This window comes from Camelina sativa, chromosome 3, assembly GCF_000633955.1.
Source record: "Camelina sativa cultivar DH55 chromosome 3, Cs, whole genome shotgun sequence".
Lineage (NCBI taxonomy): Eukaryota > Viridiplantae > Streptophyta > Magnoliopsida > Brassicales > Brassicaceae > Camelina > Camelina sativa.
In genome coordinates, this window is record NC_025687.1 from 20180695 (window position 1) to 20195598 (window position 14904).

The 14904-nt window shown below is 36.1% G+C and overlaps 3 protein-coding genes across 5 annotated transcripts in view; 1 reads left to right on the forward strand and 2 right to left on the reverse strand.

The window, feature by feature from the left end:
- Positions 1–1319, forward strand: part of LOC104777593 (pre-mRNA-processing protein 40A) — a 13861-nt gene extending 12542 nt beyond the window's left edge. For all 3 annotated transcript variants that reach the window (XM_010501866.1, XM_019243847.1, XM_010501867.1), the window contains one exon: positions 1012–1319. In XM_010501866.1, coding sequence (XP_010500168.1) covers positions 1012–1149 — 138 coding nt within the window. In that variant the 3' untranslated portion in view covers positions 1150–1319. The remainder of the gene's footprint in view (positions 1–1011) is intronic.
- On the reverse strand, positions 3254–5657 carry LOC104779138. Its single transcript, XM_010503526.1, has 4 exons — positions 5603–5657; positions 4717–5481; positions 4405–4656; positions 3254–4350 (listed from the first exon to the last, which is right to left on the reverse strand). The coding sequence occupies exons 1-4, from the start codon at positions 5655–5657 to the stop codon at positions 3254–3256; spliced, it is 2169 nt and encodes a 722-aa protein (XP_010501828.1).
- Positions 9408–10085, reverse strand: LOC104779140 (F-box protein At5g10340-like). Its single transcript, XM_010503527.2, has one exon. The coding sequence runs from the start codon at positions 10083–10085 to the stop codon at positions 9414–9416; it is 672 nt and encodes a 223-aa protein (XP_010501829.1). The 3' UTR covers positions 9408–9413.

A 14904-nucleotide genomic window follows, 5' to 3' on the forward strand; every position in this document is an offset into this window, starting at 1 on the left:
AGTACAGCAGAGATGATGATATTCTTTCAAAGTTCAGTTGATATATGCTCTAATATTTTTTCTCCTGTTTATCAGCTTATATATGATGATTTGGTTGAGAGAATGAAGGAAAAAGAAGAAAAAGAGGCCAGAAAGCTTCACCGTATGGCTGAAGAATTTACCAATCTGTTGCGCACTCTCAAGGTATATCTTACCCGTGGTGACTTTCTTTTCTGACTGGATTCTCTGGGACGTTAAACATAGTGTTATTGGTTTAGGAAATAACCGCAGCTTCAAACTGGGAAGATACCAGACCACTGATTGAAGAAAGTCAAGAGTACAGGTAAATAGTTTATAGCTTTGTATTGGATGCTTCACCGTAATTAAAACAAAAGGTTGTAGTTCTACCTTCTTAATGTCTCATTTCGAATATCTGCAGATCGATTGGAGATGAAAGTGTTAGCAGAGGGTTATTTGAGGAATACATAACGAGTTTACAAGAAAAGGCAAAGGAAAAGGAGCGTAAGCGTGATGAGGAAAAGGTATTGATTTGTCGTGCCAGGAATTTTTTTTCTCTTTAATGTAAAAACGGGTCTCTAAGACTTTATTGTCTCTTTTCTTTTCAGGTTAGAAAAGAGAAGGAAAGGGATGAGAAGGAGAAGCGGAAAGACAAGGATAAGGAGAGAAGGGAAAAGGAAAGGGAACGTGAAAAAGAGAGGGGAAAAGAGAGGAGTAAAAGGGAAGAGTCAGATGGTGAGACTGCTGTAGAAGCGAGCGAAGGTCACAAAGAGGAGAAAAGAAAGGGAAAAGATCGAGACCGAAAACATAGGAGACGGCATCACAATTCTGATGAAGATGTCAGTTCTGATAGAGATGACAGAGAAGAGTCAAAGAAATCCTCCCGTAAACATGGTAATGATAGAAAAAAATCAAGAAAGGTACTCCCTAGACTTCAATTCTGAGTTAGCTAAGCTTGAAATTTTTTTAGTGGAATTAAGATTCAAAACTAAGAGGGTTATGGTTTCTTGCTAGCACGCAAACTCCCCTGAATCTGATATTGAAAACCGGCATAAAAGACAGAAGAAAGAACAAAGGGAGGGTGGTCGTCGAAGTGGTTATGACGAGCTAGAGGATGGAGAGGTTGGGGAGGATGGCGAAATCCGACATTAACCGCTGACAAGTGGTAAGAAGTTTTTCTTACATTTTTGCTTCATCTGAAACCTTTATACATCTCATTGTGCTTTCTTTCTTGATTCATCTTCACACTTTGTAAGAAGGATACGTATACTTTCTTTTCATTTCTCTGTTAATTGGATATATACCAAAATCTTTAACTATTACCGTCAATGGGAGAAAAAAAACATCCTAAAATAGACTGATTTCTACTTGGGTACGCCCTCTCTATTAGTAACTTGGTTAAACTGCTGAGTATTCTGATACGTTTTGAATATAAGAACCTTTGAGGTGTGTTCTGAACTTAAACAAAATGTAGAAAAGAACAGAACAAAAGAGAATAAAAGAAGTACTCTTTGATTCTTTGATATAAGACAACGGTAACAATCCCAAGAGAAATATTTATGGAGTCTCTTCCTTCCCCCTTACAATGTTTCACCCAAAGATAGATACAATGTTTCACCCAAAGATAGATAAAAACAACTCACACCCCAACCTACTACATAAATACTACTTGGAATCTACTGTCCCCACACAAACGAGCCGTTGCAGACTATTACAGTGAGACACTGTCCCCACACAAACGAGCCGTTGCAGACTATTACAGTGAGACAGTGACATTTATTCCTTACTTAGATAACTCTCTCTCTCTCCAAGGCCCATTACTACTCTTTGGAGCTACTGGATCCACTTTGCTTCCTCTTAGCCACTTGGCCTTGGGCTCTTCTTCTTCTTCCTTTGGTACTAGTAGAGAATAGGAGGGTGTGTACTCTCAAATGTATCATTACCCCCTTCTTTGAAATTAACCTTGTCCTCAAGGTTGAATCCTGGAAACTGCCCTTTGATGGTGCTGACCCATTCCCACGAACGTTCATAGTCTGGTAACCCTTTCCACTTAATCAATATCTCAGCTTGACCTGAAACTGGGGTTTTGCGGTGGTCCAATACTGCTTCTGGTTCTGCCTCCAGTACCCCTTCGTCCGTGAGCTGCTCTGGTATTGATGTCGTAACTAGTTGCTCGCCTATCGCCTTTTTAAGTTGTGATATGTGGAAGGTGGGATGAATCTTGGCCGCAGGTGGTAGCTTGAGCCGATACGCCACAGCTCCCACTCTTGCCTCCACTCGATACGGTCCATAAAAACGAGCTGACAGCTTCTCATTCGATCTCCTGGCCACCGACTTACGACGGAATGGCCTCATCTTCAAGTACACTTGATCACCGACAGCCAGTTCGACTTCCCTGCGATGCTCATCTGCATTCCTCTTCATCCTTTGTTGAGCTTTATGCAGGTGCTCTTTGATCAGTCCCAAGGCCGCATCTCATTCCTGCAATTTTTTTTCCAGGTCTACATTGGAGGTTGACCCATTTTCATACCTGAGTAAAGTGGGTGGCTCTCTGCCATAGGTTGCTTGGAATGGTGACATCTTTAGAGCTGAGTGCAAAGAAGTGTTGTAGCATAACTCAGCCCATGGTAGAAACTTTGCCCATGTCCGTGGTTGCTCCCCTGCAAGACATCTCAGGTATGTTTCAAGGCTCCGATTGGTGACTTCAGTCTGTCCATCAGATTGAGGATGATAAGCCGTACTAAAGCAGAGGTTGGTGCCAGCGAGACAGAACAATTCTTTCCAAAAGAGGCTGGTAAAGAACTTGTCTCTATCTGAGACAATGGACCTGGGAAAACCATGTAACCGCAACACTCCCTGAACGAACACATTGGCCACATCAGTAGCGGTGAAAGGGTGTTTAATGAGGAGGAAGTGATCATATTTGGTCAGTCTATCTAACACCACCAAGACTGCATTATTTCCTCCCGATTTTGGTAATCCCTCAACAAAATCCATTGAGATGTCTTCCCACACTCTCTCAGGAATAGGCAACGGTTGTAGTAGTCTGCTAGGAGCCAACGTGGGGTACTTGTAACGTTGACAAACTTGACATGCGGACACATGTTTCCTGATGTCCGTCATCATCCTCGTCCAATAGAACAACTCTCTGATCCTCTTTTGGGTTTTGAGCACTCCACCGTGTCCTCCCAACTTACCATCGTGAAACTCTCTCATGATTAATCCAGTGATGGCTGAATCCTTTGGTATCACCAATCTACCCTGTCGCAACAGCCTGTCTTGGGTCAGCCACAACCCCGTTTGGTGTGATCACATGCCCCAAATATTCAATCTGCTGACTCCCAAATTGACACTTCTTTTGATTAGCATACAGCTTGTGTCGCTTGAGAGTTGCTAGAACCGCACGAAGGTGTCCCTGATGTTCCTGAATGGTGCGACTGTAAACTAGGATGTCATCAAAGAACACTAGCACAAACTTGCGCAGAAAGGGCCGAAATACTTCATTCATGAGCGATTGTAACGTAGCTGGTGCATTGGTCAGACCAAATGGCATGACGAGGAACTCGTAATGCCCATCACGAGACCTGAAAGTCGTCTTCTGTACATCCTCTGCCTTGACCAGAATCTGATGGTACCCCGATCGTAAATCCAGCTTCGAGAATATTTGAGCCCCATGGAGTTCATCTAGAAGCTGATCAATCATTGGTATGGGATAGCTATCCGGCACAGTGACTTTGTTCAAGGTACGGTAGTCGACGCAAAACCTCCAACTTCCGTCCTTCTTCTTCACCAACAACACTGGACTCGAGAAAGGACTCCCACTCTCTCGTATGATCCTTGCTGCCAACATCACTGCAATTTGTTTCTCGATTTCTTCTTTTTGGGCGTGTGGGTAGCAAAATGGTCTGACACTCACTGGTTCCGCACTTGGTTTCAAGTTGATGGGATGCTCTTTGCCTCGAGAGGGAGGCAGTCCCGTTGGTTCTGCAAACACCATGGAAAACTCCTCGAATAATGGTTGATATAGTGCCAATGTGTCTTCTTTGGTCTCCCCTTTCACTGCTTGTAGGTTGTGGCAGTCGACAAGGATCCCTTCTCCATCCTGTTGGAGCGCTTTCCACAAACTCTTCAGGGATACCTCTGAATTCTGCAGGCTATGGTCTCCTCTCAGAGTCACCCATTCTGTTCCTGCCCAGAATCCCAACCTCTGCTCCTTCCAGTTCACCTTAGTATGCCCCAAAGTCTCTAGCCATTGCATTCCTAAGATGACATTGGCTTCACCAAGTTCCAACGGTAGGAAACTGGTGACCACAGCGTAACCATGGAGCTGCAGCTTCACGTTATGACAAACTCCTGAACCCCGTACCAGCAATCATGTACCCATTCGTACCTCGTATCCTAAGGTACCTTTCGTAGCAATGCCAATCCTGTTTTCCATGGAGCTGGAGATGAAGTTATGAGTCGCTCCACTGTCCACCATTACCACGATGTCTTCCTCCTGTACTATTCCCCTCAGTTTCATAGTACGTGGAGACGATATCCCCACCGCCAAGTAGATAGACAGGGCTGTGAATTCAGGAACTTCGACCAACTCCTCTCCCAACTCGTTCTCATCCTTGTCTACTTCACCTTCCTCGTCGTCCACCGTAGCGACCAACACTTAAAGTCCTTTCAAATGACATCGGTGTCCGGCGTGGTACTTTCCATCGCACCGGAAACATAACCCTTTGGCGCGATGGTCGTTGGCCTCCGTGTCGGACAACCGACGGTATGGTGCACGGCGCGTCTCCGCCGGTTTCCCTTGATTAGGGTTGGTTTTCTCCCCAATAGTATGGAACTGTGTCGTTTTGTTCTCTGGTGGAATCGGGGGTTTAGTGTTTGTCACATTTACCCCTCCTCTCACATGCGAGAATACACGCGTAGGCAGTCTCTCACCTCCACTGCGATTGGCTGCTCTGTTCGTATTGTCACCACTTGACGACGACGGCATGTCCCCGTGGTCGTTCCACTCTTCCACCATTTTTGCCACACTCATCATTTTCTTCAAGTTCCGGGGCTCAAACATTTTGACCCCTGCTCGCACCTTCGGTTTCAGGCCGATCATAAAGGCCATTTCCAACACCTTTTCGGACACTTTGGGGGCATTAGCTGCCAGAAAGATGAAGTCCTTGCAGTACTTCCCGGCGGACTCGTCTTGACGGAGCAATAGCAGGCGTTCGCCGGCGGTCAGATCGTGAGACACCGCAAAGTTCTCCAATACACGACTTTTCATCTGTTCCCAAGTGAGAAAGGGATGTCGGTCCCTTTCCCAATGATACCAAGACAAGGCGTCATTGGTGAAACACATTCTCACTGCTCGAAGCTTCTCCTCCTCCGAAAACTCGCTGAGCTCGAAGTATTGTTCCACTCTCGTCAACCACCCTTCGGCGTCTTCTCCATCGAACAGAGGCAACTCGAGTAGGCGAGTCAGTGGCTCTCTCCTTTCTGGATATTCGCTTCTCGACCGAGTCTAACTCTTCATCGGTGTCGTGCTCTGCGGAAACCGTTTCTACACCACTTCTTTTGGGCTCATTTCTACCCTAGATATATGGGTTTCCTCTTCTACCCTCGTCTCTGTACCCAAAGTTCTCTAGACGGTCCAGTACATCTAGCTTCGACATCTATTTCTCCAGGACGTCAAGTTTGCTCAGCTGTTTCTTCATTTCTTGCACGTCGTTCTCCAACACGGATATTTGCGGAATCTCCTTTTGGATAGTCTCCACAATTTTTTCAAGTTCCTCTACTTTCTTCGCTGGTGGCATTGTGAATGGTTTCCCAGAAAGACCTTTCTCTGATAACAATTTGATACGTTTTGAATATGAGAACCTTTAGAACAGAACAAAAGAGAATAAAAGAAGTACTCTTTGATATAAGACAACGGTAACAATCCCAAGAGAAATGTTTATGGAGTCTCTTCCCTCCCCATTACAATGTTTCACCCAAAAGATAGATAAAAACAACTCACACCCCAACCTACTACATAAGTACTACTTGGAATCTACTGTCCCCACAAAAACGAGCCGTTGCAGACCATTGCAGTGAGACAGTGACCTTTATTCCTTACTTAGATAACTCTCTCTCTCCAAGGCCCATTACTACTCCTTGGAGCTACTGGATCCACTTTGCTTCCTCTTAACCACTTGGGCTTGGGCTCTTCTTCTTCCTTTGGTACTGGTAGAGAATAGGAGGGTGTGTACTCTCAACTATCATATTCACATATTTCAAATTTTTAAATTGGCACCAATCAAATCCCAGTTCTTACCAGTCGCATGAAAGGTCAATGCCTTCGTACGCAAGATATTTCTAGTTTGGAATCCCAACCATCCTCAAAATAAATCCCTAGTTGGCTAGTTCTGTAAATCTCTCTTACCTTTTGCCGGGAAGCAGTACACTTAGCATCCTTAGTACTTCTCCATATCTTACACCTGCTACCACCCCAATTGACACTCTAATCAACCATTACAGTTTCTTATCATTTAATATATTTTAGTGAATATTATATATGATTAATAATAGTTATAAAATATTATCTTATAAAAATCTTTAAATTACTATTAAGACAAATTTTTTATTTCAAACACATGATTTTAAAAAATATAAAATATATAAACGTTATATTTTTTAAAAAATTCAAATCTGATAAAAAATCATGAATTTATACTTAAACATTCTACTATTTTTTTTTATTTTCTTCATCAGCTTTCTCACATTCTTCCACTGAATAATCATTTAAAATCTCTTTTTTAAACTACTACACAACTTGTTAACCAATCAAATTCCACGACCAAAATCATTGCCTCTTTTCTCGTTAAATTTGTGCATTGCCTCAAACATTCTATGGAAGTATTTATAGTATTATTAAACATTCTATTAAGTTTTAATTTATACTAATAAAAAGTAGAAGCTATAAGCTCCTAAAGGCGTCCACCTAGGATTTTAAACCACCAATAGGGATTAGACACTTCACAAATTAACTTTTTAAAAATTTTCAGAATTTTCTATATTAAGAATTATTTTAAAAAATCTATCAGGATTTGAAATGTCATTCATTAATATTTTTTCAATTTCCAGAATTTTTTTAAAAAAGGAAAATTTTAAATTTATGGAAATAAAAGAACAATATACAATATCCCACATTAGCTATAAAAATTTTAGAGAATGATTCAGAACCAGTATAAATAAGATTAATATGCTTCACGAATGAGCAGGAACGTTTGATTTATCAGGCGTCCAAGTTTAAAAGTATATTCGGTTTGATCAAGTTTTTTATTTAATCAAATTAAAACTTTAAAAAGTTTCAAAAAAAATATATTATAATATTTAAAATTTAAAACGTTTTAATATTATAAATATTGGACCTTTTAAAAGTTCTTAGCTCTGTAAAACATATTTTTGTGTATGATTTTATAGATGAGTTGATATTCTTTCATTATTTTTTTATTTTTTATCTTATTTTTTATTTTTATGAGAAAATAAATGATTTTATTCTTGGAGTTTGATGGATTAACAAGTTGTGTGGTAGTCTAAAAAAAGGTTTTAGTGGAAGAATGTGAAGAAGTTAACGAGGATGAAGAAGAAAAACAACCTATCAGGATTTGACATATCATTCATTAACATTTTTTCAATTTTCAGAATTTTGTAGAAAAAGGAAAATTTTAAATTTATGGAAATAAAAGAACTATGTACAATATCCCACATCGGCTATAAAATTTTTAGAGAATGATTCAGAACCAGTATAAATAAGATTAATATGCTTCATGAATGAGCAGGAAAACTTGATTTATCAGGCGTCCAAGTTTAAAAGTACATTCGGTTTGATCCAGTTTTTTATTTAATCAAATTAAAACTTTAAAAAGTTTCAAAAAAATATATTATAATATTTAAAATTTAATTCTTTCATTGATTTTTTATTTTTTATCTTATTTTTTATTTTTATGATAAAATAAATGATTTTGTTCTTGGAGTTTGATGGATTAACAATTTGTGTGGTAGTCTAAAAAAAGGTTTTTTAATGGAAGAATGTGAAGAAGTTGACTAGGATGAAGAAGAAAAAGAGTATAGCGAAAAATCAGACGGTAAAAGTAATGATGACGATTACCACAAAATTTTGCAATAGAAATGACAAGAAAGAATATGAAGAATAAGAAAACAATGAATAAAAACACGAAAACATAGGTGGTAGCGATCAATTAAATATGAAAACGAGTTAAATTCATGATGATAAAATTGTTTTGTTTTTTCTAGTGGTCAAAGAAATGGTTTAGGATATGTGAGGTCATCAGTTTAATTCGCCTCGCATGGATGTCGAGTTAAATTCATGATTTTTTTTATCAGATTTGATTCTATAACACAACTGATTTTTATATTTCAAAAAATTGTGTATCTGAAATTTAACTTTTTCCTTAATACTAATTTAAATATTTTATAAGAGAATATTTTACTACCGTCATCAATCATATATAGTTTTCATCAAAATATATCAAATATACTCACGCGTAGCATGGGTTCAAAACCTAGTATTTATAATATTGAAATTTTTAAAACAACTAGATCTAAAGTTTCAATATTGTTAATACTTTAAACTTTTTAAAATATTATAATATTTTGAATCTTTTTAGAAGTTTTAATTTGCTATAATAAACCAAATAAAACTTTTAAATTTGAACGCTGATAAATCAAGTTTCATTTATTAGTCCTATTTATAATAGTTTCATCCATCGTCTAAACTTTTCTAGCCCGTGTGGGACGTTGTACATACACTTATTTATAAGTATTATAATATAGAAATTTTACATAAATTCAAAAATGTTAAATATTGAGAGGGCTGATCCCGATTGGTCATTTAAAAAATCTTAATATAGGCAATTCTGAAAACTTTAAAAAATGTTAATTAGTGAGATGTGGAATTCCTATTGGTTGTTTTAATTCCTAGGTGGACAGCTTTAAGAACTTATTGCTTCAAATTTTATTTAGTATAGAGTTATAGACTAGACAATAGTAGGATGAGATCCAAACATGAAACACCTTCTTATTATATTCTTGGAAGAACCATCATGGGGAACTAACAGATGATCAAAAATAATCCAAATTAAGTCTGAAACTTAATTGCACTGAAAAAAAAAAAGACAACGTTAAACAAAGATGTCATATATTTATAAAGGGAGATACTAAACTTGGAAAAAAAGGAATAAGGAGGCTGTATCTCGGACGAAGAGGAGAACAATAAAAGATGTGATGTGTAGCGTTTAGGGGTTGAAATAGGAGGGGATTATGGTTTCCTTATAAGAGCATCACCTTGTTACCATTCTTGGAAATTGCACCAGGGAAGAAGAGCGAAGTATAATAACGAGGATCAGAGAAAGTGGTGGTAATCTTGTTCAAGTCAATGGAAACATCTTGTCCATTCTTAATAATGCCCCTCCAGTGTTGTGGTTAGTGAGCCTCCAAACGTGTTGCATGCCATCTCCATTCGTCTCTGAAGCCCACACAAGACGACGATCATCGTCTATGCTTCCGAAATGTATATCAACAACGGATGATGATGATGTCTCAATAATAGGATTTGGAATGACTTGAAACATCTCCATGTGAAGATCAAAAGCAATCAGTTTCGTCGTGTCTAGGTGGAACCAATAAAGCCATCCGTTTGCAAAAGTTGGTAAGTTGGTGTGGTTTAAGCAATGATCAGGAGGAGGTGGAGTCACCTGCCTCCATTGCTTGACTCTGAAATCGAAAATCTCGCATAATAAGGTGTTGTTGTGCTTGTTAACGTTATGCAACCACACTATTTTGTATGTTCCTGTAATGTAGTCTTTTCCGAATCCTGGTAAAGGGAACTCGAAGAAGTCATTGTTGTCTAATTGAATGTTGGCAAGAGGAAGCTTGTGAGACCATCTCGTAGTTGGGTTTATCACTGTAATCTCTCTTGTGGATGAATAGAAGCAGACAAGACCATCAATGCTATTGGAAGGTGTCCTTTTATCATCTCTAATATGATATCCTACTTCTTCTTCTTCTACTAGACAAGTCGAAGACCATTCCAACCTCATCGTCTTTAGAGCAATCTTCCTATACCAGCTTCTATAGCTTCTATAAGAATAGAAACATACAACTTTGGGTTCTTGGGTTTACAGATGCATGATGTGTCTTTTCTTGAAAGACATGGACGTTATCACTTATCATACGTCTCCAGTGTTTAGACACGGTTTGGAATCTTATCAAAGCTTTCACTGGAAGTCGCAACATAACTTGTTCTAACACATCGTGGTTTAGTATCTCATCAGTTCGCTCCCTACTCTTTTTTATTCCTTTTTCAATTGTCTTCCATGATGATAAAACATATCTTGTGTCTTCACTTCTTCTCCGACATGCGTCTTCAGTTATTCTTTCAGGGATTTTTTTCTTTCCCTTCCATGATGAGGCACCATCGTATTCATCTCTTCTCCTCCTTCCTCTCCCTGACGACGATGCAAGCTTGCCCTTTTTCATGGATGATGGATCTTCTCTCCGACGTGTGTCTTCAATTCTTCTTTCTTCTCTTTGTGACAACGACGACCAAGAGATGTTTTGTTTTCTTCTGTCGCTCTTCCACGATGATGTACCATCGTAGTATTCATCATCTCTTCGCTTCTTCTTCCAGCTTTGAGACATTGTGATCTCTTCACTTCTTCTCTTTCCTTTCTCTAAAGACGACGCTATCTTTCCCTTTTTGTGGCTCTTCCTTGTAAATGCAGATTCTGGAACAACTCGCTGTGAGGAACAAGTCGTTGTGCCGAACAGAGCGTTGTATCAATCAGGAAGCTGCATCAGATCATAGACGTTTGAGGTGCTGACGTGGATGTGTGAGCTGACATGGCAAGACGTGAGTGGATGTGATGATGTGTCGAGAAAAGTTGATGGCGTGGCATTGAAGATAGAGACGAGATTGGTCTTGGAGATATGAAGAATATTCTCCACAGGAAATTAAGGAAAGGATAAACTTGAGCAGTAAGCAGTTTCCTTATCCTTAGAGATATGAAGAATATTCTCTACAACAAATAAGGAAAAGATAAGGATGATAGCAAACAGTTTCCTTATCCCTTGATACTTGGAGAATCTGTCTTCTAGGGTTTCTCAAGTTGTGTATATATATTCTATGAGTAGGCCACGAGCCAATTTGAGCACTCTAGAATATTGATACCGTTGTAAACTTCGAAGCCAGAAAAATAAGGCTTAGAAGGTGTGTTCCCAGTTCTCTGTGACGTTAATCAGGGAGGTGATTAAGTGCGCAGAGAATTGTTTTTCTTTCTCTTAGATCTACACTGTGAGAGTTTAGATAGAAAAGAGAGAGAGTTGGTTTTCGTCTCTCATAGATAAAAAGAGAGAGAGTTGTTTTTTCTTCTCTTAGATCTACACAGAGTGTTGTGTTAGATAGAAAATAGAAAGTCTTAGATTCATTCTTAGTCGGGTTCAATCCTATTGAGTATAATAGGTTGAGTAAGGGCCGAGACAAAATTGTATCCTTGTAAAAGATAAATTTTGTTAATAAGATTGAATAGAGAAGCGTTGGCTTGACTCTTTCCAAGTATAAATCAGTGTGTTGTGTTTCTCTATACCTTTACATTCCTCTCCTCCATTGATGAACAAAATATATTCTCTGATGTCTCTTAAGGCTTTTCTTCTACGTAATACTTTTTGCTTTCTCTTCCTAAACGAGAAAATAATACGTAATATTTTGTTTCGTGTCTTATAGGTATTCTCATGATATCTGCCTCCAATTTATATACATTGTATATTATCTGGCATCTCCTACCTAAACTGGAACTTCGAGTTTAATTTCTAGTTTCATCCACATCCAAAACCTTAATGGATCTCATGTGTTTTTTACCTTGTTTCTTTTATAACACGTTTCTATAGTTTTTTTCCATTTTTTTTTATTAGTTTCAAATAAGGATTAATAACAATGGATGGATTTCAAAACGGAAAAGAATAAGAATCATATTTTCCAGATTATTTAATATAACATCTTTATATTAATGGAAGAGACAAAAAACACACAATTTTTAATGAGGTTCAGCAAATGTCTACCTCCTCAAACTTTGTTGCAAATACTTCTTGATCATAATTACAGTCAGTGCTCAATATTGGATTTACACAAACCTAAGATCTTCTCTTAGCTTTTTCCCAATCTATTTCCAATCCAGTAAGAGATCGCTAAGATCAACAACAATGATCTACACCCAGAACTCTCACTTAGAAACAAAACTCTCATCATTTTCTCTCTAAAAATGTCAAAAGGCTTTTCCTTTCTTTTTTTCACGTTCTAGAGGGCTAACTTTCTAAGTCCTAAACCCTCTATATTTCACTCAAAAGGCTAACAACTTTCCTAAAATCAAGAAAAAAATATTTCATTTAGCTTTATTCTTACTTAAACGAATATTTCTTTTTTCCATTAAATCTTCTAAATATCTTCAAGCTTTTTTTTCTTTGTGTTTTACCTCCAAGTAATATCCTAAAACATGTCTTAAGTATATCTTCATAAATCTTCAAAACCAAGACATATAGACAAAATCAACAAGCCTCTGATGTTCTTTTGTAGGGCAGAGGCTTGTGCATACATCAGATGCATGTGCCGAGATAGAAGCTTGTGCAGACATATTTTGTACAGCTTCCTGAACATCATCTTCAAATTGAGCTTGCCCAAATACACTTACATTTTCTGGATCGGTTCAAAATCAGAAAATTACTCGAAATTAAGAAGTCGGATTCAGGTGTAAAATATCCTCTGCGTTTATAGTGGGTTATTGGATTATAATTTAAAACTAAAACTTAAATAAAATTTTCATAAATGAACCACATTAGTTACGTGAATATTTTGTGTTCCTGTAATTTAAGAAACTAACAGTCATTATCAATTAATATTTAATCGCAAGAGAACTTTACCAAAATATGCAAATTGAATCAAATTGAATATAGCATATACTACAAAGAATAAATAATAAAATTTAAATCATTTGATATTATATTCTACCAGAAATTTTCGTTAAATATCTAACTAAAAATATATAATTAAAATTAAAATAAGGATATATAAAAGTTTCCTATATGAAATTTTAAAAAATGAAATTATTTATATATATGTATATATATATATATAAGAAAAATATTTGATATAAAAATATAAAGTGCATATACATATGTATATAGCAAAATATTAACATTATTTTAATGTATAAAAATTAAATTTATACTACAATTTATTATTATTATTATTATTATAAATATATTTACCATTAATTTTGCTAATTTCCTAATATGTAAGATGTTTACTATCATTATTTTTATATGAATAGAAACCGAAAAATTGGGGGCTGGGTCTTGAGAAAAGATCATTACTTTATAGATTGAGAAATCCTACCAATTGAATCTTAGGGGGTGTATTCAACTTGACATTTTAAGTGATTTGTGTGAAATTTACAAATTCTATGTTATTCAATCATGGATTTTAAAAAGTCTATTAAAATTCACTGTTATTAAACTGATGATTTAAAAATCTACTTTAAAATCCATTAAAATCCATTGTTATTGAACTGATGATTTAAAACTCTACTTTAAAATCTACTGTTATTCAAAACAGTTTTGTGGATTAGGATTTTAATAATTTTTAGGATTCTGGAGGATTTGTTTAGTTAAAAATACAAAAATCCAAATCTCATGGTTTTATGTGGGATTTGAATGAATTTTACAGAAAATCATGTAAACTTCCCTAAAATCTATCAAAATTCTAAATTTCCTAAATCCCATCAAATTCTCCAAAATCATGGTTTGAATACACCCTCCTTAATCTTAAAGAAAGATTAGCTTGAAGATTCAAAGAGGACAAAAGGGTTTTGTAAGCTTCTTAGATCAAAGTTGTGATCTAAGAACTTGAGAGATAGTTAGAAATTAGAGTTAAGGAGAAATCTTTTCAAACTTACTAGATTTTGATGTTATGAAATATTATATTCTAAAAACTTTAACTTACTATTAAGATAATAATTATATTTTAAACACACAATTAAAAATATAAAAATCGATTGTATTTAAAAATCAAATATGATCAAAAGAATCATGAACCAATTTTGGTTTTTCATATTCAATTGAACACCACCACTTATGTCTTCGTGTTTTTTTCATTTACTCTTCATTCTTTCTCGTCATTTTCATTGTCAATTTTGCATAGTAGTTGTCATCGTTACTTTCACCGTCTGCTTCTTTGTTATACTCTTATTCTTCTTCTTTCTTGTCTGACTTCTCGCTTTTTTTTTCCACTGAATAATCATTGAGAACATTTTTGTTTTAAATTACCACATAACTTCCGTCCACTTTTTTGTTATACTTTTATTTTTCCTCTTCCTCGTCCGCTTCCTCACTTTATTCCACTGAATAATCATTCAAAACCTTTTTGTTTTAAATTACTACACGACTTACTTTTTGTTTTAAAGTAAACACAATTTATCATTAGCAAACTCTAACACCGAAATCACTGATTCTTTTTTTGTAAGCAATAAGCTTCATAGCCACCACATGTACTCGGTTATTGATTGATACTTTCACTCATATATTCGGTTTTAGATCCACTTGTATTGAAACTTCTCAAACCAATAATGATACTTAAATTTGTTCTAGTTTAAATATTTATAGTATTTTAAACATTCATTGTTTACTTACTCTCTATATTTCTTTTGATATCTTTATTGTCAAATTGTCATGGAGTAAGAAAACAATGAAAATTATTTTAAACCTTTTAAAATTTCAATATTTATAATATTATAAACTTTTTAAAATTTAAAAATTATGATATAATAAAAAAAAATTAAAATTATAATATTTTGAAACTAAGTTTCTATT

Coding starts and splice junctions, on each gene's coding strand:
- LOC104779140 (XM_010503527.2), bottom strand. CDS start 10,085: ATGAGGTTGGAATGGTCTTCGACTTGTCTAGTAGAAGAAGAAGAAGTA.
- LOC104779138 (XM_010503526.1), bottom strand. CDS start 5,657: ATGTCGAAGCTAGATGTACTGGACCGTCTAGAGAACTTTGGGTACAGA. Junction 5,482..5,602: donor CTTTGGGTACAGAGACGAGG/GTAGAAGAGGAA, acceptor GCGAATATCCAG/AAAGGAGAGAGCCACTGACT. Junction 4,351..4,404: donor GATTGGCATTGCTACGAAAG/GTACCTTAGGAT, acceptor TACGGGGTTCAG/GAGTTTGTCATAACGTGAAG.